At 39.7% G+C, this 24604-nt stretch overlaps 1 protein-coding gene across 1 annotated transcript in view; it reads left to right on the top strand.

Moving 5' to 3' along the window:
* The window catches only part of EXOC6B (exocyst complex component 6B), a 694448-nt gene that overhangs the window by 230818 nt on the left and 439026 nt on the right, over positions 1 to 24604 (top strand). The window contains exons 6-8 of the mRNA XM_030920515.1: positions 18927 to 19111; positions 19257 to 19706; positions 19794 to 20332. Of these exons, the coding sequence (XP_030776375.1) occupies positions 18927 to 19111; positions 19257 to 19706; positions 19794 to 20332 (1174 nt within the window). The remainder of the gene's footprint in view (positions 1 to 18926; positions 19112 to 19256; positions 19707 to 19793; positions 20333 to 24604) is intronic.

The following is a 24604-nucleotide window of genomic DNA, read 5'->3' as shown; positions in this document are numbered from 1 at the left end:
CTATTCGTTTTTGCTCATCTTGTCTTACTCCTTTTGTGCTTGGTTACTTTTGATTGCATCCCTGGCATTTGAAGGGAATTGTTTTTCTATTCTGGTAACAGTTCTGACAGCAAATGGTTTTCTACAAAAAGCAATTCTCTAATTCTCTCTGAACATCAACTGAATGTCCTCCAATTTAACTCAATTGTGTTACTATCTAACAAGTTATAGCAGACCCCAAAGGTTAAGGACTCAGTCCTACAATTCTGCCCCCACTGCTGATAACAATCCCAAGGAGTAAGTCCCCTGTTTACTCATACTTCCGTTTAGCTTGGCTACAAATTGGGGGTTCTGATGACTCTCTCTTCAGGTTTTATTATTTGATGTAATGGTTTACAGAACTCAAAGAAATACTTTACTTACTAATAAACACAGTTTATTAGAAAGGGTACAACTTAAGAATAGCCAAATGGAAGATACGCATAGGACAGGGTATGGAGGAAGGGCATGGAGATTCCATGGCCTCTTCAAGCATGCTACCCTTTCAGTATCTTGATGTGTTCACCATCTTGGAAGCTCTCCAACCCTGTTGTTTAGGGTTTTTATGGAGGTTCCATTGTGTATACATGATTGATTAAATCATTGGCCACTGGTGATTGAACTAATTTCCACCCCTTCTTTTCTTCTTTGATGTCAAGGGGTGGGGCTGAGAATTTGAACCCTTTAATCCTGTGGTTGATTCCTCTAGTAACCAGCCCCCATCTGCCAAGAGTCATTTTATTAGCACAAACTCAGGTATGGTTGAAAGGAGCTTGTGAATAAAAAGGATACTCCTCTTACACTCAGAAATTCCAAGGGTGTTCAGGTGCTGTGTGCTAGAAACCAGGGACAAAACTCAAATATTATAATTAAAGATGCTCGCATCAGTTTTGCCACTTAGGAAGTTACAAGGTTTTCGAAACTCTGTGCTGGGCAGTGGGGATGAAGACCAAATATATATTTCTTATTATATCACAGCCTTACAGCACTGTCATGTCAAAATTGTTTGTAGAAACCATTGAAAATCTGGGATAATGGTGTCTTTTTTTGGAGATGATTCACATTTGCTTTGATCAGACACCAGTGGACAGTATTATTCCAGGATCCTGGGGGACACTAGTACTTTGTAATTACCTTAATCCAATTTCATGCTTAGTGTGGGTTCCTGCAAGGGACAGTCAGTCTAATCAGTCAGTCTAATCCTGGTGTACCCTTGTCATAGAGTTCAAGTGTTCAGGATTCCAACCCAAAGTAAGGGATATATCTAGGCCATTCCTAACTGTTGGAACTTGACTTCTGTATTTGTTTTCTAATCCTTTGGCATTGTCAAAAGTGCCACTTAGTCACTCTGTCACCCTTCCTATATTGGAAATGCCCTCAAAGGAAGAATGGCTACAAATATTGGACTCTCTTCCCCATGGCACTTCCCTTTCCTGGATACTGGCCCAAAAGGTTTTCGCCATCTTTTTAGCTCTCTGATGCCTTTAAGCAGTTGGCTTTTATACTTTGTTGTTCTTTTTCTTATCTAAATTATCTAGTTCACCATTGCCAGAAGTGGATATTCTTTACAATTATTTATATTCACATTTGTTTTATAAAATTTTGATAATATTGTATATATAAATATATATTTTTTAAACAACATAATATTAAGAACATTTCATGTAACTATTCTTTCAATACATGGTTTTTAAAAAATTAATTGAGCAATATTTCTTCATATTTATGTTGTATAAATTTCTAATTCTTTTTCCTGATCTGATTCCCTGTTAGCAGACATTTCTATTTCCTCCTTTAATTTTCCCTTTTTATTTGCTACATCATGATATTTCTAAATTCAAAATTATTTACGGACCCTCTGATTTACACATTAATGACTGTACACTTGATTATTTTTACTGCACTAAATACCTGCTGTGAAAACAAAGCTAAATTTCATTAGGAGGATGTGTAGGAACCTTTAATATCTTGAGAAACACCTGGCTTTTAAGTTAAAACTGGAAACAGAAGTTTGTGTGAGTGTATAGTTTTACACCTAGCGATAAGAGAACACATGTCCATCTGATTTTAGGAAGATTTTAGAAGTTTCAAATGGGTCTCTGGCCTTGAGCCATTTTTGCTGTCATTTTTTATTAACTTTGTTCTCTTTTTCTTCTTATAGAAAGGCTGCTTTTGGTAATATTGTTTCTTAGGAATATGATGCCATTGAAAAGATTATTATAAATGGTTTCTTAATATTGTGTGTCTTAGTCCCTTAAAAGGACTCATAAAATATCGGACAAAATGAGCAGTAACTAGTCTGAACCTGAGGTAACAGTAGCTGTCTTTCAGTTCTGTAATAATCAGCTCTAGTGACAATCACAAAACAACAATTTAGTTTGCATTTCTTTTTAAACAAACATCACTAGCTTCATTGGTGGATAAAGATAAGACATTTAAAAATCACAGATGTAGACAGGTGGTCCAAATTAGATGTTTTAATAACTTCATTTTGCTTAACTCTGATAGCCTACTCCTCAATTTTTGTGACACATTTGTACTAGTCTTTTAATTTATTTTCATAAACTGGATCTTAATTTATAATGTTTGGTCTTTCATAGATTGGGTACATTGCAATTTCTGCTATTCTTTTTTCTATGGCACTTTTTTATGGAACAGGCAATAGAGATGTTCTCTCTATTCTCACACACTTCCTAGCTCTCTACTATGGTTCATCAAAACTCAGTTTTTGTAAGAAATTGGAATCAGCTTTTTAATTCATTGTTATAAGCTAGATTATGGTTCTTTTGTTTGGTCTTTCATAGGTTGACTAAATGGCAATTATGCTATCCATTTTCCTATGACACTTCTTAAAGGAAGAGGCAGTAGAGATATGATCTATCTCCCTGTAATGATACTGATCATACCTGCCTAGTGTGGTCCATAAAAATATACCTTCTATGTTAGCAGAAGTTGTTGATAAAGAAACATTAGATTATGGAAGGAAGAAAGAAACTCATTTAAAAAATATCTGTTCTGTGCTAGTTACAGTGCTAGGCAGTTGTACATAAAGTGAAGTGAATGATTTTAATTTTGAACTTTTGAATCTTCAATAAAAACCCTCAATGTGGACAAAGCTAGGCTTTAGATCCTTAATTTTTTGCCATTTTTTGTTGTTATATGTTGAATTTCTGGGGAATGTGAATCAAGCGTAGCATAGTAACTTATATTATTTTCTTGTTAATATTTCTATTATGTATTGATTGGGTCTCGATAGCTTTTCTTAAAATACTCTTGGAGTGTGGACACTAATTTTCATTTTTATAACTTTTCTACTTATGTTTATAAAGTGCAATGTTATTCATATTGGTTTTCTAGATTTGCTTTCTTATCAGTAGCTTATACTACTGGTATAATATGAATGGATCATAATCAAAGTTTTCTTTATATGGAGTTTTTGTCTATGATAAGTTGTCTTATATGCGTTTGAATCACCCATCCTTCATCTCATTAGCAACCTACGTAGCCAATGACTTCTATCCACAACATTACTGAAATCCTAAGATTATGCCCCATTGCCAAGGTAATTTACAGGTTAGATGTTATGTCCTGGCTTTTCTAGTAAACCACACTAAAGGTACATGTTTCCTCTGGGAAAAATTGGCTTCCTTCGTCATTATCCCCTCTTTGGAGGGCAGCTTGGAGTACTACCCTTCACTTTGATGTGGTCTTTGAATTTCTTCTTTTCACTGGACTTCTTACAGAAGCCTTTATTTAAAACAGAATGTTTAAATCCAAATGTGGCTTTCTAACATATCATTTTTTTTTCCCATTCAGTGCCGTGTCAACTAAGTTATATCAGATCTGTTGTATCATTTTTTTTGGTGCAAACACATGATTAGAAAAAAGAGAGTAAGTAGACATGGGGAGATAATTCTAGTAACCCAGTGTCCTGGCTCTCAACAACCTTTTAGATTCCCCTTAGTTTTGCTAGGGGAAAACTAATTTTCAGGTACACACTACATCACAGCGGATCACTTGCAGCCAAATAAATTACTAGATAGACCTGCATATCCTGTTCATTGCCAAAGTTTGAAACATTACTCTTTTAACAAAAAGTACTTTTTTTTTTTTTTTTTCTGGAATGTGTGCTTAATTTAAGTGTTTTGAATACTCAATACATACAACTGAATGTTTTGCATTTTGGTAACATTTCAGAAATTCAGAGCAATTTGTAATACTTTGTTGAAGATGGTAGAAGGAAATAAAATATATTAATTTTTTGCTTTGAACTAGTTATTTCAACTCAAATATGCATATCAGTTATTAAAGAGTTACTAAGTGTGTCAACTGTCTTATCAGAAAGTATTGTGGTTTTAAAAAATTTGTCTCTTTTTTCATTTTTGAAGTAAGATAAATGTTATATTCTACTTTTTTGCACTGAATTTGTATTGTTTCAAGTGTCAAAATAATAAATATATAGAATTTAGGACTAAATCTATTTTAAGGGCTCAAATTTTTTATTTTTTAAGTGAGTAAAATGACGCAAGATTATACAAATAGTCGCATTTAGAACAAGTTAGATATCACGACTCTTTTCTGGCGTTTTTTTCTTCTTGGCCTCACTGCCTTGTTTTTTCATAGTAATTCTTTTGATTATTTACTTTCCTATGAAGAAATCTATCAAGTAAGTACAATTAATCCATGTTGGTGTGAATGTGTATATGTCTATGTAAAGGAAAAAGGTAATATTTAAAAAGAGCTGGGAATTACTCAAATTCACTAGAGAATTCTGTAAAAATTTCATTATTGCTTCACACAAATTGTAATATCCAATATGTGTCCATCTTATTACACTGAGTTCTAATAGTACAAATACCTCCTTATCCACCAATGAAATAAATATTTAACTATAATCTGGAGTCAAACCTTTCAATTTTCAAAGGGCTAAGGATATCAATTATAATTTTAAAAAATTAAAATTATTAATTTTTTTCCAGTGTGGTCAAGCTGTAATTGTGCAGTTCAGTAGTGTTAAGTATATTCACAATGTTGTATAGCCAATCTCTAGAACTTTTTAATATTGCAAAACTGAAACTGTGTATCTATTGAACATTAATGCCTCATATTCCCTTGCTCCCAGCCCCTAGCAACCACCATTCTACTTTCTATTTCTATTAGTTTGACTACTTGAGATACCCCATATGAGTGGTTTCATACAGGTTTTTAAAAATTTTTATGACTAGCTTACTTAGTGTAATGTCCTTAAGATTCATACATGCTGTAAAATGTGACGGAATTTTCTTAAGACCACATAATAGTTCATTGTATGTATATGCCACATTTTCTTTATCCATACATACTTTGATGAATGTTTGGGTTGCTTTCACCTCTTGGTTATTGTTAATAATGCTGCAGCAGACACGTGCTTGTAGGTATTTCTTTGATTTAGTGTTTTAAAGTCTTTGGATATTTACCCAGAAATGGGACTTCTGGATAATGCTTTCATTTTATTTTAAATATTTTCGAGTAACCTCCATACTGTTTTCTGTAGTGGAAAACTACACATTTCCACCAACAATGCACAAGATTTCCAATTTATCCACATCCTTGCTAACACTTGTCATTTTATTTGTTTTTAATAGTGACTGTCCTAATGGGTATGAGGATATCTCCTTGTGGTTTTAACTTGCATTCTCTAATGACTGGTGATGTTGACATCTGTTCATATTTTTGTTGGACATTTGTATGTATTCTTTCAAGAAATGTCTATTCAACTCTTTTGCCCATTAAAAAGATCGGGTTAGTTGTTTGTTGTTGTTGTTGTTGCATTTAAGGAATTCTTCATATAATATGGGTATTAATCCCTTATCAGATACATGATTAGTGAATATTTTCTCCCACTTTCTAGGCTGCCTTTTTACTCTGTTGATGATTCTCTTTGACGCCCAGTGATTATAATTTTATTTATTTGCTTATTTTTTATCAACAAAACCAACTCAATTCTTTTATATATGTATTTTTTGTTAAAGATAGGGTGGCCCTAACATACTATTATCATCGTCACTTTAAAAAATAATTTCTGATTTTATTTTAGTTTCAGGTGGCCACATGTTACATGGGTATATTGTGTGATGCTAAGGTTTGGGATGTGAATGATCCTGTCACTCAGATAGTGAGCATAGTATCCAACAGTTAGTTTTTCAACACTTTTCTTTCCTTTCTCTCCCCACTTTATTAGTCAGTCCCCAGTGCCATCTTTACGTCCATGATTACACAATGCTTAGTTCTGACTTATAAGTGAGAACATGCAGTATTTGATTTTCTGTTCCTGCATTAGTTTGCTTAGGATAGAGGTCTCTAGCTGCATCCATGCTGCTGCAAAGGACATTATTTCATTACTTTTTATGACTACATAGTATTCCATGATGTATATGTACCACATTTTTTTTATCCAGTCCACCATTGATGGGCACCTAGGTTGATTCCACATCTTTGCTATTGTGAATAGTGCTGCAATGAACATGTGAGTTCATATGTATTTTTGATAGAATGATTTGTTTTCTTTTGGATATATACCCAATAATGGGATTGCTGGGTCAAATGGTAGTTCTGTTTTAAGTTATTTGAGAAGTCTCCAAACTGCTTTCCACAGTAGCTGAACTAATTTACGTTCCCACCCACAATGTATAAGCATTCCCTTTTCTCTGCAGCCTCACCAGCATCTGTTGTTTTTTTGACTTTTTAATAGTAGCCATTCTGACTGGTGTGAGATGGTACCTCATTGTGGTTTTGATTTGCATTTCTGATGATTAGTGATGGTGAGCATTTTTTCATATTTTTGTTTGTTGATGTATGTCTTGAGACAGAGTCTGGCTCTGTCGCCAAGCTGGAGTGCAGTGGTGCAATCTCAGCTCACTGCAACCTCCGCCTCCCAGGTTCCAGTGATTCTCCTGCCTGAGCCTCCCAAGTAACTGTGATTACAGGCATGCGCCACCACGCCCAGTTAATTTTTGTACTTTTATATTTATTTATTTATTTATTTATTTATTTATTTATTTATTTATATTATACTTTAAGTTCTAGGGTACATGTGCATAACGTGCAGGTTTGTTACATATGTATACTTGTGCCATGTTGGCGTGCTGCACCCATCAACTCGTCAGCACCCATCAATTCATCATTTATATCAGGTATAACTCCCAATGCAATCCCTTCCCCCTCCCCCCTCCCCATGATAGGCCCCAGTGTGCGATGTTCCCCTTCCTGAGTCCAAGTGATCTCACTGTTCAGTTCCCACCTATGAGTGAGAACATGCGGTGTTTGGTTTTCTGTTCTTGTGATAGTTTGCTAAGAATGATGGTTTCCAGCTTCATCCATGTCCCTACAAAGGACGCAAACTCATCCTTTTTTATGGCCGCATAATATTCCATGGTGTATATGTGCCACATTTTCTTAATCCAGTCTGTCACAGATGGACATTTGGGTTGATTCCAAGTCTTTGCTATTGTGAATAGTGCCGCAGTAAACATACGTGTACATGTGTCTTTAAGCAGCATGATTTATAATCCTTTGGGTATATACCCAGTAGTGGGATGGCTGGGTCATATGGTACATCTAGTTCTAGATCCTTGAGGAATCGCCATACTGTTTTCCACAATGGTTGAACTAGTTTACATTCCCACCAACAGTGTAAAAGTGTTCCTATTTCTCCACATCCTCTCCAACACCTGTTGTTTCCTGACTTTTTAATGATTGCCATTCTAACTGGTGTGAGATGGTATCTCATTGTGGTTTTGATTTGCGTTTCTCTGATGGCAAGTGATGATGAGCATTTTTTCATGTGTCTGTTGGCTGTATGAATGTCTTCTTTTGAGAAATGTCTGTTCATATCCTTTGCCCACTTTTTGATGGGGTTGTTTGTTTTTTTCTTGTATATTTGTTCGAGTTCTTTGTAGATTCTGGATAATAGCCCTTTGTCAGATGAGTAGATTGCAAAAATTTTCTCCCATTCTGTAGGTTGCCTGTTCACTCTGATGGTAGTTTCTTTTGCTGTGCAGAAGCTCTTTAGTTTAATGAGATCCCATTTGTCAATTTTGGCTTTTGCTGCCGTTGCTTTTGGTGTTTTAGACATGAAGTCCTTGCCCATGCCTATGTCCTGAATGGTACAACCTAGGTTTTCTTCTAGGGTTTTTATGGTATTAAGTCTAACATTTAAGTCTCTAATCCATCTTGAATTAATTTTCGTATAAGGAGTAAGGAAAGGATCCAGTTTCAGCTTTCTACTTATGGCTAGCCAATTTTCCCAGCACCATTTATTAAATAGGGAATCCTTTCCCCATTTCTTGTTTCTCTCAGGTTTGTCCAAGATCAGATGGCTGTAGATGTGCGGTATTATTTCTGAGGACTCTGTTCTGTTCCACTGGTCTATAGCTCTGTTTTGGTACCAGTACCATGCTGTTTTGGTTACTGTAGCCTTGTAGTATAGTTTGAAGTCAGGTAGCGTGACGCCTCCAGCTTTGTCCTTTTGACTCAGGATTGTCTTGGCAATGCGGGCTCTTTTTTGGTTCCATATGAACTTTAAAGCAGTTTTTTCCAATTCTGTGAAGAAACTCATTAGTAGCTTGATGGGGATGGCATTGAATCTATAAATAACCTTGGGCAGTATGGCCATTTTCATGATATTGATTCTTCCTATCCATGAGCATGGTATGTTCTTCCATTTGTTTGTGTCCTCTTTTATTTCACTGAGCAGTGGTTTGTAGTTCTCCTTGAAGAGGTCCTTTACGTCCCTTGTAAGTTGGATTCCTAGGTATTTTGTTCTCTTTGAAGCAATTGTGAATGGAAGTTCATTCATGATTTGGTGCTCTGTTTGTCTGTTACTGGTGTATAAGAATGCTTGTGATTTTTGCATATTAATTTTGTATCCTGAGACTTTGCTGAAGTTGCTTATCAGCTTAAGGAGATTTTGGGCTGAGACAATGGGGTTTTCTAAATATACAATCATGTCATCTGCAAACAGGGACAATTTGACTTCTTCTTTTCCTAAGTGAATACCCTTGATTTCTTTCTCTTGCCTGATTGCCCTAGCCAGAACTTCCAACACTATGTTGAATAGGAGTGGTGAGAGAGGGCATCCCTGTCTTGTGCCAGTTTTCAAAGGGAATTTTTCCAGCTTTTGCCCATTCAGTATGATATTAGCTATGGGTTTGTCATAAATAGCTCTTATTATTTTGAGGTACGTTCCATCAATACCGAATTTATTGAGCGTTTTTAGCATGAAGGGCTGTTGAATTTTGTCAAAAGCCTTTTCTGCATCTATTGAGATAATCATGTGGTTCTTGACTTTGGTTCTGTTTATATGCTGGATTACGTTTATTGATTTGCGTATGTTGAACCAGCCTTGCATCCCCGGGATGAAGCCCACTTGATCATGGTGGATAAGCTTTTTGATGTGCTGCTGAATCCGGTTTGCCAGTATTTTACTGAGGATTTTTGCATCGATGTTCATCAGGGATATTGGTCTAAAATTCTCTTTTTTTGTTGTGTCTCTGCCAGGCTTTGGTATCAGGATGATGTTGGCCTCATAAAATGAGTTAGGGAGGATTCCCCCTTTTTCTATTGATTGAAATAGTTTCAGAAGGAATGGTACCAGCTCCTCCTTGTACCTCTGGTAGAATTCAGCTGTGAATCCGTCTGGTCCTGGACTTTTTTTGGTGGGTAGACTATTAATTATTGCCTCAATTTCAGAGCCTGCCATTGGTCTATTCAGGGATTCAACTTCTTCCTGGTTTAGTCTTGGAAGAGTGTAAGTGTCTAGGAAATTATCCATTTCTTCTAGATTTTCTAGTTGATTTGTGTACAGGTGTTTATAGTATTCTCTGATGGTAGTTTGTATTTCTGTGGGGTCGGTGGTGATATCCCCTTTATCATTTTTTATTGCATCTATTTGATTCCTCTCTCTTTTCTTCTTTATTAGTCTTGCTAGCGGTCTGTCAATTTTGTTAATCTTTTCAAAAACCCAACTCCTGGATTCATTGATTTTTTGGAGGGTTTTTTGTGTCTCTATCTCCTTCAGTTCTGCTCTGATCTTAGTTATTTCTTGCCTTCTGCTAGCTTTTGAATGTGTTTGCTCTTGCCTCTCTAGTTCTTTTAATTGTGATGTTAGAGTGTCAATTTTAGATCTTTCCTGCTTTCTCTTGTGGGCATTTAGTGGTATAAATTTCCCTCTACACACTGCTTTAAATGTGTCCCAGAGATTCTGGTATGTTGTATCTTTGTTCTCATTGTTTTCAAAGAACATCTTTATCTCTGCCTTCATTTCGTTATGTACCCAGTAGTCATTCAGGAGCAGGTTGTTCAGTTTCCATGTAGTTGAGCGGTTTTGATTGAGTTTCTTAGTCCTGAGTTCTAGTTTGATTGCACTGTGGTCTGAGAGACAGTTTGTTATAATTTCTGTTCTTTTACATTTGCTGAGGAGTGCTTTACTTCCAATTATGTGGTCAATTTTGGAATAAGTGCGATGTGGTGCTGAGAGGAATGTATATTCTGTTGATTTGGGGTGGAGAGTTCTATAGATGTCTATTAGGTCTGCTTGGTGCAGAGATGAGTTCAATTCCTGGATATCCTTGTTAACTTTCTGTCTCGTTGATCTGTCTAATGTTGACAGTGGAGTGTTGAAGTCTCCCATTATTATTGTATGGGAGTCTAAGTCTCTTTGTAAGTCTCTAAGGACTTGCTTTATGAATCTGGGTGCTCCTGTATTGGGTGCATATATATTTAGGATAGTTAGCTCTTCCTGTTGAATTGATCCCTTTACCATTATGTAATGGCCTTCTTTGTCTCTTTTGATCTTTGATGGTTTAAAGTCTGTTTTATCAGAGACTAGGATTGCAACCCCTGCTTTTTTTTGTTCTCCATTTGCTTGGTAGATCTTCCTCCATCCCTTTATTTTGAGCCTATATGTATGTCTCTGCATGTGAGATGGGTCTCCTGAATACAGCAGACTGATGGGTCTTGACTCTTCATCCAGTTTGCCAGTCTGTGTCTTTTAATTGGAGCATTTAGTCCATTTACATTTAAGGTTAATATTGTTATGTGTGAACTTGATCCTGCCATTATGATATTAACTGGTTATTTTGCTCGTTAGTTGATGCAGTTTCTTCCTAGCCTCGATGGTCTTTACATTTTGGCATGTTTTTGCAATGGCTGGTACCGGTTGTTCCTTTCCATGTTTAGGGCTTCCTTCAGGGTCTCTTGTAAGGCAGGCCTGGTGGTGACAAAATCTCTAAGCATTTGCTTATCTGTAAAGGATTTTATTTCTCCTTCACTTATGAAACTTAGTTTGGCTGGATATGAAATTCTGGGTTGAAAATTCTTTTCTTTAAGATGTTGAATATTGCCCCCCACTCTCTTCTGGCTTGTAGAGTTTCTGCCGAGAGATCTGCTGTTAGTCTGATGGGCTTTCCTTTGTGGGTAACCCGACCTTTCTCTCTGGCTGCCCTTAAGATTTTTTCCTTCATTTCAACTTTGGTGAATCTGGCAATTATGTGTCTTGGAGTTGCTCTTCTCGAGGAGTATCTTTGTGGCGTTCTCTGTATTTCCTGAATTTGAATGTTTACCTGCCCTACTAGGTTGGGGAAGTTCTCCTGGATGATATCCTGAAGAGTGTTTTCCAACTTGGTTCCATTTTCCCCCTCATTTTCAGGCACCCCAATCAGACGTAGATTTGGTCTTTTTACATAATCCCATACTTCTTGCAGGCTTTGTTCATTTCTTTTTCTTCTTTTTTCTTTTGGTTTCTCTTCTCGCTTCATTTCATTCATTTGATCCTCAATCTCTGATACTCTTTCTTCCAGTTGATCGAGTCGGTTACTGAAGCTTGTGGATTTGTCATGTATTTCTCGTGTCATGGTTTTCATCTCTGTCAGTTCGTTTATGACCTTCTCTGCATTAATTAGTCTAGCTGTCAATTCTTCCACTCTTTTTTCAAGATTTTTAGTTTCTTTGCGCTGGGTACGTAATTCCTCCTTTAGCTCTGAGAAGTTTGATGGACTGAAGCCTTCTTCTCTCATTTCGTCAAAGTCATTCTCTGACCAGCTTTGATCCATTGCTGGCGATGGGCTGCGCTCCTTTGCAGGGGGAGATGCGCTCTTATTTTTTGAATTTCCAGCTTTTCTGCCCTGCTTTTTCCCCATCTTTGTGGTTTTATCTGCCTCTGGTCTTCGATGATGGTGACGTACTGATGGAGTATTGGTATAGGTGTCCCACCTGTTTGATAGTTTTCCTTCTAATCGTCAGGACCCTCAGCTGTAAGTCTGTTGGAGATTGCTTGAGGTCCACTCCAGACCCTGTTTGCCTGGATATCAGCAGCAGAGGTTGCAGAAGATAGAATATTGCTGAACAGCGAGTGTACCTGTCTGATTCTTACTTTGGAAGCTTCCTCTCAGGGGTGTACTCCACCCTGTGAGGTGTGGGGTGTCAGACTGCCCCTAATGGGGGATGTCTCCCAGTTAGGCTACTCAGGGGTCCGGAACCCACTTGAGCAGGCAGTCTGTCCCTTCTCAGATCTCAACCTCCGTGTTGGGAGATCCACTGCTCTCTTCAGAGCTGTCAGACAGAGTCGTTTGCGTCTGCAGAGGTTCCTGCTGCTTTTTTTGTTGTTGTTGTTTAGCTGTGCCCTGTCCCCAGAGGTGGAGTCTACAGAGACAGGCAGGTTTCCTTGAGCTGCTGTGAGCGCCACCAAGTTCGAGCTTCCCAGCGGCTTTGTTTACCTACTTAAGCCTCAGCAATGGTGGGCGCTTCTCCCCCAGCCTTGCTGCTGCCTTGTGGTTAGATCGCAGACTGCTGTGTTAGCAACGAGGGAGGCTCCGTGGGCGTGGGACCCTCCCAGCCAGGTGTGGGATATAATCTCCTGGTGTGCCCGTTTGCTTAATGTGCAGTATTGGGGTGGGAGTTACCCGATTTTCCAGGTGTTGTGTGTCTCTGTTCCCCTGGCTAGGAAAAGGGATTCCCTTCCCCCTTGTGCTTCCCAGGTGAGGCGGTGCCTCGCCCTGCTTCAGCTCTCTCTGGTCGGGCCGCAGCAGCTGACCAGCACCGATTGTCCGGCACTCCCTAGTAAGATGACCCCAGTACCTCAGTTGAAAATGCAGAAATCACTGGTCTTCTGTGTCGCTCGCGCTGGGAGTTGGAGCCTGGAGCTGTTTGTATTCGGCCATCTTGCTCCGCCCCCCTATAGTCAAGAAGTCTACTTTTCAGAGCAAGTAAGCACAAGCTGTCAATTTTTGTACTTTTTGTAGAGATGGGGTTTTACCATGTTGGCCAGGATGGTCTTGATCTCTTGACCTCATGATCCGCCCGCCTCAGCCTCCCAAAAAGTGTTGGGATTACAGGCGTCAGCCACTGCACCCAGCTAAGTTTCTTGTATGTCTTCTTTTGAGAAGTGCCTGTTCATGTCTTTTGCTGACTTTTTAATGGGGTTATTCCTTTTTGCTTGTTGAATTGTTCAAGTTACTTATAGATTCTGGATATCAGATGCATAGTTTGCAAATATTTTCTCCCATTCTCTATGTAGGTTGTCTGTTTTCTCTGTTGATAGTTTCTTTTGCTGTGTAGAAGCTCTTTAGTTTAATTAGGCCCTATTTATCAATTTTTGTTATTGTTGCAATTGCTTTTGTAGACTTAAACATAAAGTATTTCCCAAGGCTAATGTCTAGAATGACATTTCCTAGGTTTTCTTCTAGCGTTTTAATAGTTTGAGGCTTTCCATTGAAATCTTTAATCCATCATAGTTAATTTTTGTATATGTGAAAGATAGGGGTCCAGTTTCATTCTTTGGTATATACCTACCCAGTTATCCCAGCACCATTTATTGAATTAGGAACTCCTTTTCCCATTGCTTATTTTTGCTGACTTTGTTGAAGATCAGATGGTCGTAGGTGTGTGGCTTTATGTCTGGGTTCTCTATTGTGTTGTTTGGTCTATATGTCAGTTGAATTGGTACTAACGGTTGTTTTTTGCACATCTTATAGAATTTGGGTATGAATACATGTAGTCCAGGGCTTTTCTTAGGTTGGTAGGGTTTTTTTCATTACTGATACAATTTTGAAACTCGATATTGGTCTAGCAGGGTTTTGCTATCTTCCTGATTTAAACTTTAGAGGTTGTGTTACCCAGGAATTTATTCATTTCCTCTAGATTTTCCACTTTGTGTGCATAGTGGTATTCATACTAGGCCCCGAGGATCTTTTATATTTCTATGGTATCTCTTGTAATATCACCTTTGTAATTTCTTTTTTTTTTTTTTTGCACTCAGTTGCCCAGGCTGGAGTGCAATGGCATGATCTTGGATCACTGCAACCTCTGCCTCCTGGCTTCAAGTGATTCTCCTGCCACAGCCTCCCTAGAAGCTAGAACTACAGGTGTGTGCCACCACGCCTGTCAAATTTTGTATTTTTAGTAGAGATGGGGTTTCACCATGTTGGCCAGGCTGGTCTCAAACTCCTGACCTCAGGTGATCCGCCTGCCTTGGCCTCCCCCAAATTGGATTTTCTCTCTTTTTTTTTTTTTTTTTTTTTTTTTTTTTTTTTTTTGAGACGGAGTCTCGCTCTGTCGCCCAGGCTGGAGTCTGGAGTGCAGTGGCCGGATCTCAGCTCACTGCAAGCTCCGCCTCCCGGGTTCCCGCCATTCTCCTGCCTCAGCCTCCCGAGTAGCTGGGACTACAGGCGCCCGCCACCGCGCCCGGCTAGTTTTTTGTATTTTTTTAGTAGAGACGGGGTTTCACCGTATTAGCCAGGATGGTCTCGATCTCCTGACCTCGTGATCCGCCCGTCTCGGCCTCCCAAAGTGCTGGGATTACAGGCTTGAGCCACCGCGCCCGGCCTTCTCTCTTTTTTATTTGTTAATCTAGCTCATAATCTATCAATCTAGTTTTTTCTTTAGAACAACCCACTTTTAATTTCATTGATATTTTGTATGCATTTTTTTGCATCTCAATATTGTTCAATTCGTCTCTGATGGTTTTTTTCTTCTGGTAGTTTTGGAGTCGGTTTGTTCTTGTTTTTCTCATTTCTCTAGGTATGATATTAGATCATTAGTTTGAGTTCTTTCTAACTTTTTTAGGTAGATGTTTAGGGCTATAAACTTTCCTCTTAACACTGCTTTTGTTGCATCCCAGAGATTTTGGTATGTTGTGTCTCTGTTTTCATTTATTTCAAAGAATATTTTGATTTCTGTCTCAGTTTGTTGTTTACTCAAATGTTATTCAGGAACAAGTTGTTTAATTTCTATGTAATTGTGTGGTTTTGGGAGATCTTGGTATTGATTTCTGTTTTTATTCCACTTTGCTCTGAAAGTGTATGATTTCAGGTTTTTTTTTTGGTTTACTGAGACTTTCCTTTCCTTCTATATATGAGAAGAATGTATATTTGTGGTTGATGGGTGAAGTGTTCTGTAGATGTCTGTTAGGTCCAATTGGTCCACTGTTGAATTTAGGTCCAGAATGTCTGTTAGTTTTCTGCCTTTGTGATCTGTCTGTTACCAGCGGGGTACTGAAGTCCTCCACTATTTTTGTGTGGTTGTCTGAGTCTTTTCTTAGGTCAAGAAGAACTTGTTTTATGAATCTGTGTTCTCCAATGTTGGGTGCATATATATTTAGGATAGTTAAATCTTCTTGCTGAATTGAACTTTTCATTATTATATAATGCCCTACTTTGTCCTTTTTTATAGTTGTTGGCTTAAAGTATGATTTATCAGATGTAAGAATGGTAACCTGTGCTTTTGTTTTGTTTTGTTTTCTATTTGTGCCTATTAGTAGGCCCAAATCCCTTGAGCCTATGGGTGTCATTACATGTGAGATGGGTCTCTTAAAGACAGGATGGAAGGGCCTTGTTTTCTCTTCCTTCCTTCCTTCCTTCCTTCCTTCCTTCCTTCCTTCCTTCCTTCCTTCCTTCCTTCCTTCCTTCCTTCCTTCCTTTCCTTCCTTCCTTCCTTCCTTCCTTCCTTCCTTCCTTCCTTCCTTCCTTCCTTCCTTCCTTCCTTCCTTCCTTCCTTCCTTCCTTCCTTCCTTCCTTCCTTCCTTCCTTCCTTCCTTCCTTCCTTTCTTTCTTTCTTCTTTCTTTCTTTCTTTCTTTCTTTCTTTCTTTCTTTCAACACAACTTGCATATCAGTGCCTTTTAAGTAGGGAATTTAGACTTTATATTCACGGTTAATATTGAAATTGTTAGCTGGTTGCTTTGTAGTTTCTATTGTTATTGCTTTATAGGGTCTTGTGGGCTATGTACTTAAGTATGCTTTTGTAGTAGCAGGTATTGTTCTTTTGTTTCCATGTTTAGAACTCTCTTAAGGGGCCTGGTGAGGGTGGCTCATGCCTGTAATCCCAGCACTTTGGGAGGCCAAGGGAGGCCAAGGGAGGCAGGTCACTTGAGATCAGGAGTTTGAGACCAGCCTGGACAACATGGTGAAACCCCATCTCTATTAAAAACACAAAAAATTAGCCGGGTATGGTAGCGTGCGCCTGTAGTCCCAGCTACTCAGGAGGCTGAGGCATGAGAATAGCTTGAACCCAGGAGGTGGAGATTGCAGTGATCTGAGATTGCGCCACTGTACTCCAGCCTGGGTGACAGAGTAAGATTCCATTAAAAAAAAAAAAAGAGAGAGAGAGAGAACTCCCTTAAGGATCTCTTTTAAGGTGGGCCTAGTCGTAGCAAATTCCCTTATGCTTGCTTGTTTGGACAAGATTTTATTTCTCCTTTGCTTATGAAGTTTAATTGGCTGGATATCAAATTCTTGGTTTGAATTTCTTTTCTGTAACAATACTGAAAATATTTTCCTAATCTCTCCTGTCTTGTAAGATTTCTACTGAGAAGTTCACTGTTAGCCTCATGGGTATCCTTTTGTATGTTATATGACCTTTTTCTCTAGCTACCATAAGATTTTTCCTTTAGAGTTGACATTGGATAGTGTGTTGAATATATGCCTTGATGATATTCATGTTGTGTAGTATCTTGCAGGTGTTCTTTGGATTTTTTATATCTGTATGTTTACCTCTCCAGTGAGATTAGGGAGGTTACCTTTAATTATTCCCTGAAATACGTTTTCCAGGTTGTTGACTTTTTCTTCTTCACTCTTAGGAATGCCAGTAATTCATAGGTTTGATTGTTTTACATAATCTCATAGTTCTTGAAGACTTTGTTCATTTTTAAAAATTATTTTTTCTTTATTTTTGTCTGATTGGGTTAGTTCAAAGACTGGTCTTTAAGGTCTGAAATTCTTTCTTCCACTTTGTCCAGCCTGTTGCTAAAACTTTCTGTTGTATTTTGAAATTCCCTAAGTGAGTTTGTCAATTCCAGAAGCTCTAATTAATTTCTTTTAATGTATTTATCTTTCTCTTCATTTCCTTGATTAATTTAGAAGTTTATTTGTGTTGATTTTCAACTTTTTCTTAGATGTCATTGAGCTTCTTTGCAATCCATTTTGATTTCTTTATTTGTTAAAGAAGAGATCAGCCTGGCCAATTGCAGGACCTGTAGGTGGGCCTGCTAGGTCTGACGCCTCCCATCTTACCCATCACTCCCCAACCCTAAATTTTAAATTTACATTTTGGTTAGGAGCCATTACTGGAGACCTTGTGTGATCCAATGGTGGTGTCAATACATTCAGGTTTTTCGTGGTACCAGAATATTTATACTGCTTCCTTCTCAGCTGGAGACATTGGCACTTCAAATTTCTGTAATTCTTTGCTTGAACCCGGGAAATGGAGGTTGCAGTGAGCCAAGATCATGCCATTGCACTCCAGCCTGGGCAACAAGAGCGAAACTCCATCTTAAAAAAAAAAAAAATTCTGTAGTTCTTTTCTATTTTGGAGACAAGGTCTCACTTTATAACCCAGGCTGGAGTATGATGGTATGATCTCAGCTTACTACAACCTCTGCCTCCTGAAATTAAGTGATCCTTCCACCCCAGCCTCCAGAATAGCTGGGATCACAGCCACAGGTGCCCAGCTTTTTTTTTTTTTGGTTAGAGATGGAGTTTCACCATGTTGCCCAGGCTGGTCTTGAACTCCTGAGCTCAAGCAATCAGCCCACCTTGGCCTCCCAAAGTGCTGGGATTACAGGCATAAGCCACTGCTCCTGGCCCGTAATCATTTTCATGTGGATAGAAATTTTAAAATTTTATTTTTTGCATATATATATATATATGAACTTCTGTCTGCAGATTTTATGAGTCTGTGATTGGACTTGCAAGCCAGTAGGTGGTGCATATGGGTCAGTGCTGATTGTGCCCAGTGTGGTTGGGTATATATCTGATCCTTGTTTATTGGGAGAAGCTCTCTGTTGCCTCAGGCAATGGTCTGATCTGTGGAGTACACCCTGGTCTCAGCTTCCAGCTTTGCCCTGGGGCTTGGGGGAGTGATGGGTAAGATGAAAGGGGTCAGACCCAGCAGGCCCACCTACAGGTCTGCCAGTGGCAGGCAAAAGCACTAGTGCTGAAGGAGAATCCAGTGAGGGGGACCACCAAGTGCCCAGAGATATGCCTAGGTGTGGAGCTGGGAAATCTTGGTCCCAAGTTCTCCGCACTGGCCAGCAGGGGCGGGGTGCGGGAGGTGGAGGCAGCCCATACTCCTTGTCCGGGAGATGAGTGCTTCAGGAACTTGGAGATCTGCCTGGGCCTGGGGTAACTATTAGAACTTTATTTATTTATTTATTTATTTATTTATTTATTTATTTATTTATTTATTTATTTTGAGACGGAGTCTCGCTCTGCCGCCCAGGCTGGAGTGCTGTGGCCGGATCTCAGCTCACTGCAAGCTCCGCCTCCCGGGTTCACGCCATTCTCCTGCCTCAGCCTCCCGAGTAGCTGGGACTACAGGCGCCCACCACCTCGCCCGGCTAATTTTTTTTTTCCCCCTTAAATAGCTGTTTATTTGGCAGTGTGCTGGAAAGGGTGATGGACTTAGCATTCACAGACGACACCATACACCACTGTCACGAGGGAGGCAAGAGCGCGGGCAAGCCAGTCTGGAGCCCCGAGGAGGAGGCCCCCTCTTCAAGAGTGGGAGGGGGCGGGGCCTGGAGTGTTGGGGGCAGCCTGGGAACACCTCTGCTTAATAGGCGTGGTTAGAGATGAAGAGGGACTCGCTGGCAGCAGCCCCGGCATGACCGCTCGGGGTGTACTTTCCTTGACAGGCAAGGCTGTTGGCCAGGGCTCGCTTGACGTACTCCTCCTGTGCAGCCTTCAGGTTCTCCTTCTTCCCACCCCAGGCCTTCAGGGCAGAGGCCTGCAGGGCTCGGCCATAAGAGAAGGTCAGGGCCCAGGGCTTCAGCAGGGGGCACTTGTTAATGGCATTGAGGTTGATGGATGCCTCCTCCTCACTCTGGCCTCCAGACAGGAAGGTGATCCCAGTGACAGCCGGGGGGACTGTGCGGCGCAGCGCTGTGACGGTCGCCATGGCAATCTCCTCATGAGAAAACTTCTGGGTGCAAGCGTGCCCTGGGGTGACCATATTGGGCTTCAGCAAGGTGCCTTCCAGGTAGATGTGGTGGTCGCTCAGAGCCTTGTAGACAGCAGCCAGCACCTTCTCGGTCACATACTGGCAGCGCTTCAAGTCATGGTCCCCATCAGGGAGGATCTCAGGCTCCACGATGGGCACAATGCCATTCTGCTGGCAGATGCTGGCATAACGGGCCAGGACATTGGCATTTTCCATGATGGCGAGGGCTGAGGGGGTGTGTTCCCCAATCTTCAGCACACAACGCCACTTGGCGAAGTCAGCTCCATCCTTCTTGTACTGGGCACAGCGCTCAGACAGCCCATCCAACCCTTGGGTGGTAGTCTCGCCATTTGTCCCTGCCAGGGGAACCACGCCCTTGTCTACCTTGATGCCCACAACACCGCCCTTGGATTTTATAACTTGGGGGAAGGGACGACCATCATCCGCCTTCTGGTAGAGTGTCTCGTGGAAGAGGATGACACCCCCAATGCAGGGGTTCACTCGGTCGTCAGCTGTCAGCAGCAGCTGGCGGTAGAAGCGCCGGTTCTCCTCGGTGTTCTCGGTGCCAATGGACTGCAGCCTCTTGGCAATGCTCCCAGTGGACTCATCTGCAGCCAGGATGCCCTTGCCGGGTGCCACGATGCGGTGAGCGATGTCAGACAGCTCCTTCTTCTGCTCCGGGGTCAGCGCTGGATATTGGTAGGGCATGGTGCTGGTGGTAGCAAGTTCCTGGCACAGGAGAGGGGCGGGTGTGCAGGGTGCGGCGGCAGAGGGCGGCGGGCTGGCGAGTGGACTCAGGGTGCGAACGCGGAACTCGTCACCAGTACCCCTTCTGCTTTTTTTTTTGTATTTTTTGGTAGAGACGGGGTTTCACCATGTTAGCCAGGATGGTCTCGATCTCCTGACCTCGTGATCCGCCCGTCTCGGCCTCCCAAAGTGCTGGGATTACAGGCTTGAGCCACCGCGCCCGGCCAACTATTAGAACTTTAAAGGTGATATAGTGACCACCTTCTTCAATTTAAATAAAAAAGGTCCTAAGTATAATAACCATATCGATGGAAATCCTTTGGGTCATGATGAAGGTGTAGAAAACTGTTTGTCTATTTCTTTGTTTTAAAATATCACATGAAGCACACATGCACATGTTCACATAAATACATTCCTATGGACAATAACATATAAATAATTTTTTTGAGATTATCTTGATGGTCTTTTTCCTTCATTTTAAATCACTTTTATTTTGTTTTGTTGTCATTTTGTTTGTTTTAATCTGATACCGGAGTGGGTTGCCAAAGAAAGATGGGAGTCCAGAGCCAGTCCTGATAAGTGTGAAAAAACCCTGGTTTGAAACTACAGCTTCTTTACAGTTAATTTTTTTGGTGAGACTTGAAGTGGCAACTTTGGATTCTTCCTATCTTGATTTTGACATTTATTTTCATGATTATCCTTTGGACTTCAGACACTAAACAAGGGATCACAATTCTACTTTACTATATTGTTGATGGGATGTTATTTTAGCTTTGGTTTCTCTTAGCCTGGGGAGTTGATATGTGTCTGGTTTATTCAGTAGTATGATCTCGTGGAACAGAAGTAAGAGTTAGGAGGAATGAAAAGAGAAGGTGGGAGAGTTAGTACAACGGTACAATGCTAGGGCAGTCTGGTTCCTTAATCCATGGGACTCTCTGAGGACTTTTGGAACTGACTATGGAAGGAACAAAGCAAAGAAACATTTCTGTCAGCTGCTTTTCAAGGATTGTTTTACTTCCAGATTGTGCTCCAGGAGTGCTAAGTATTTCTTGTGGGGTTCCACATTCTGGTATTAGAAAAGTCCTAGGGCAGGCAGCAAGAAGTATACTGTAAGTATCCAACTATACAAGTATCCAAGTAACCTGATGTCCGGTTACGTTATGTGATGCTTCCAGGCCTGTTCAAAACTGGTTGCTGATGGTAGCTGGAATAAGAGATGAAACAGAGGATTTAAGTGGAGCACTAATTGTGTCCATTACAGAAACATAATACTTGAAATGTATGTAAATGCAAAATTTGTTATACAGTGATATTAGGTGCATTAATTATTATGTATAGAAATATTGCTGGGTTTCAGATGTTTCCATAGGTGTGGTGGCTCACACCTGTAATCACAGCACTTTGGGAAGCCGGGGTGGGTGGATCATTTGAGGTCAGGAGTTCGAGACTAGCCTGGCCAACATGGTGAAACCACGTCTCTACTAAAAATACAAAAACAGAGCCGGGTGTGGTGGCGCACGGCTGTAATCCTAGCTACTCGGGAGGTTGAGGCATGAGAATCGCTTGAACCCAGGAGGCAGAAGTTGCAGTGAGCCGATATTGTGCCACTGCACCCCAGCCTGGGTGACAGTGAGACCCTGTCTCAAAAAGAAAAAAAAAAAGATTCCTATTTCTTTTTCAGAGGCAAGATAGGTAGAGGGGTTTTTTTTTTGTTTGTTTGTTTGCTTTTTTGTTTTTTTGTTTTAATTTAAGAGACTTCACATGTATTTTCTCATTTAAGCCTTGTGGCCGCTTCGAGGTAGGTTTGATTAATTTATATAGATAGGTAGATAGATAGATAAGGATACTGCACAGAGAAGTAACTTGCCCAATTAATAAGTTGCAGAGTAAGACCTATCTTTCTCCAAGAAGCTTTATTTCTCCCGTTATTGAAGCCTATATAATTATATTAGGCCTCCAAGGCCTCCAATCTGTAAGCCTAAACCTTTCAACTAGTTTCTTATTCTAAAGGTCATTTGTATGTATGCCTCTGATCCACTAGAGGTCAGTATTGGGTTGAGAAAGTCAGGAGCCTTTAGCTTTTGATTCTTATTATTTTTAATTCTCTGAGTCTTATTGCTAGGTAGCTCTGGAAGTTGTATTCCACAAGAAATGTTTATTTAATGGCATGTGTAAGATGCCTCATAGACACACTTTGACAGTTTTAGAAGTGTTAATAGTGAATTAGTTTGACAGTCCAGGTTAGGTCATGCTTGTGGGTTCTCCCCTAACTTCTAATGGGTAGAAAAGCACTCAAGTGAAGTCTTCTATAAATTTTTACTGGGCCAAATCTCATTTTCACATGGATTCCCTTTTGTTACCTGTTCTTTTTATATAATAAATATCTAAATTTACTATGTGTATGTCACTTTCTGGACTTGGGGCAGTCTGAGAATGGTAAAGTGTTTTTCTTATCCTGAAAGAGTTGTATACACTGAGGTGCTTTACTGTCATTTTCACCTGGATACCCAACAGGTTTATGGCATTCATCTTTTTTTTAATCCTGCATTCAACTTACTATTTTGATGGTTCCTATTGCTTGGAATGGCCCTACTGTCTAGTCATCAAGGCCAGAATACTTGGAGTTATTCTTATTTCCTTCTTCTCTTCCATGTACCACATTTAAGTCAGTTAATTCTGTTACGTTTGCTTCTTATAATCTGTTGCTACCTTTATTCAAGTTCTCATAATGTTATTTGGACTGTTTTAGTGATCTATATTAGATTTCCTGTTTCCAGTCTTTGTCTTTTCTCAGTTGACCACTCCCCTACTTCTTGAGGGCTTGTCTGAATTGTAAAGCTGATCCCATTATTTACCTGCTTACATTCTTTTATTGTTTCTCTAACATTGAAAATGCTTTATATAGCATCTTTAACTTTATCTCCTGTTACTTCTTAATAAACTATAGTCTAATTATACAAAGTTACTTGCCATTTCCTGAGTGGATAATATTTTTTTCATACATAGTCCTTTCTCATGCTGCTTCATTCTTCTGGAATGGTTACTCTTTCCATTTATCTCTGAAAAAGCATATTTATCTTTTATCATACTTATCTTTTATTTGTTGATTTGCTTCCTGTAATAGTATGATGTGAGATTCAGGGGTCAGGGTCTCCATCTTATTTATTTGTATCATCAGTGTGCAACACAGTGCTTGGTACCATGTGGACGGTTAGCACGTGTCTGACTGACGGTAGGAGTACAGAGAGAAAACATCATGAGTTAGAGCAGTGAGAAATGGCTTTCTAAAGGAAGAAGAATCTTACTTGGGTTTTGTAGGAAGGGTTAGATTGAGGCAACGAAAGGTAATCAGATAGAGAAATGGCATAACTAAGGATACAGAAGTGGAAATTTACCCAGCGTATTAGGAGGTAGAGACTTATCCAATTGGAAGATTCATCTTGGAGGGTATTGGGTAAGTACATTGGAAAATTAGGTTTAGCTTCCATTATGGTGGAATCTAAGTGATAGATTATGAAGTTTAAACTTGTTTAAATCCTTTTCCCCCGCCCCAATTTCCCTTATATCTAATTGACATGAGAACAACTGTGGTTTAAGAAGAGCCTGGATGCATTAGGTAGGGGGATTGTAATAGGAAGGTGATGAGTTCCATTTTAGGTACGATGGAAATGAGGTGATGGTGGAACACATATTAGTAGTAGGAAACGGGACATGTGCTACTGGATTTTGGGAGAGTAGAAAGAGTAGTTTGAGGGATAAGGGTTTGAGGAATAAACCTTGCTCAATTTCTCTATATTAGGAAATCAGAGAAGAATATATATGAAGTACTCTTGAGAAAGAGGTGGTAAAGTGTGTAAAAATTACTTACAAATAGAATGAACAACTAAGAAAATGAAAATACCTAAATGCTTTCTCAGATCTAGTTGTTGTTTGTATTCCTTGTACCCCTCTCCTTCTACTCCAGCCCAGTCAGCAGAAGTCAGTCAGCTGCTTCTTTGCCACATTATTATAATAGTTGTCTCTGGAGGGATAGAATCAATGGTCTTGATGAAACAGCATAGCATACTAGAAAAGATCTCTGAAGGGCTTTTTCTTTTTTTGATTTTCATGGACTTCAATGTCACATTTTCATTTTTATATATATTATATGTATTTATGTATTTATATCAGTATTTAGTCTTCACCACCTCTTGCCGGTACCATAACATACATTTTGAATAGATGATAACTTTCATTTGTTCATTGCTTTTGAAACACTGACAATATTTTATTGATTGTGAAGCAAATATAATTAACTTGGAATTCAATAAAATATGAGTTGCTTTTGAAAGCATTTGGTTTTGCTGTACTGAAAGAGGATGGAGTTAAGTG

This window comes from Rhinopithecus roxellana, chromosome 17 (assembly GCF_007565055.1).
Source record: "Rhinopithecus roxellana isolate Shanxi Qingling chromosome 17, ASM756505v1, whole genome shotgun sequence".
Taxonomy (NCBI): Eukaryota; Metazoa; Chordata; class Mammalia; order Primates; family Cercopithecidae; genus Rhinopithecus; species Rhinopithecus roxellana.
Note: the sequence above shows the minus strand (reverse complement) of the source record. Positions and strands in the feature narration are given on the sequence as shown.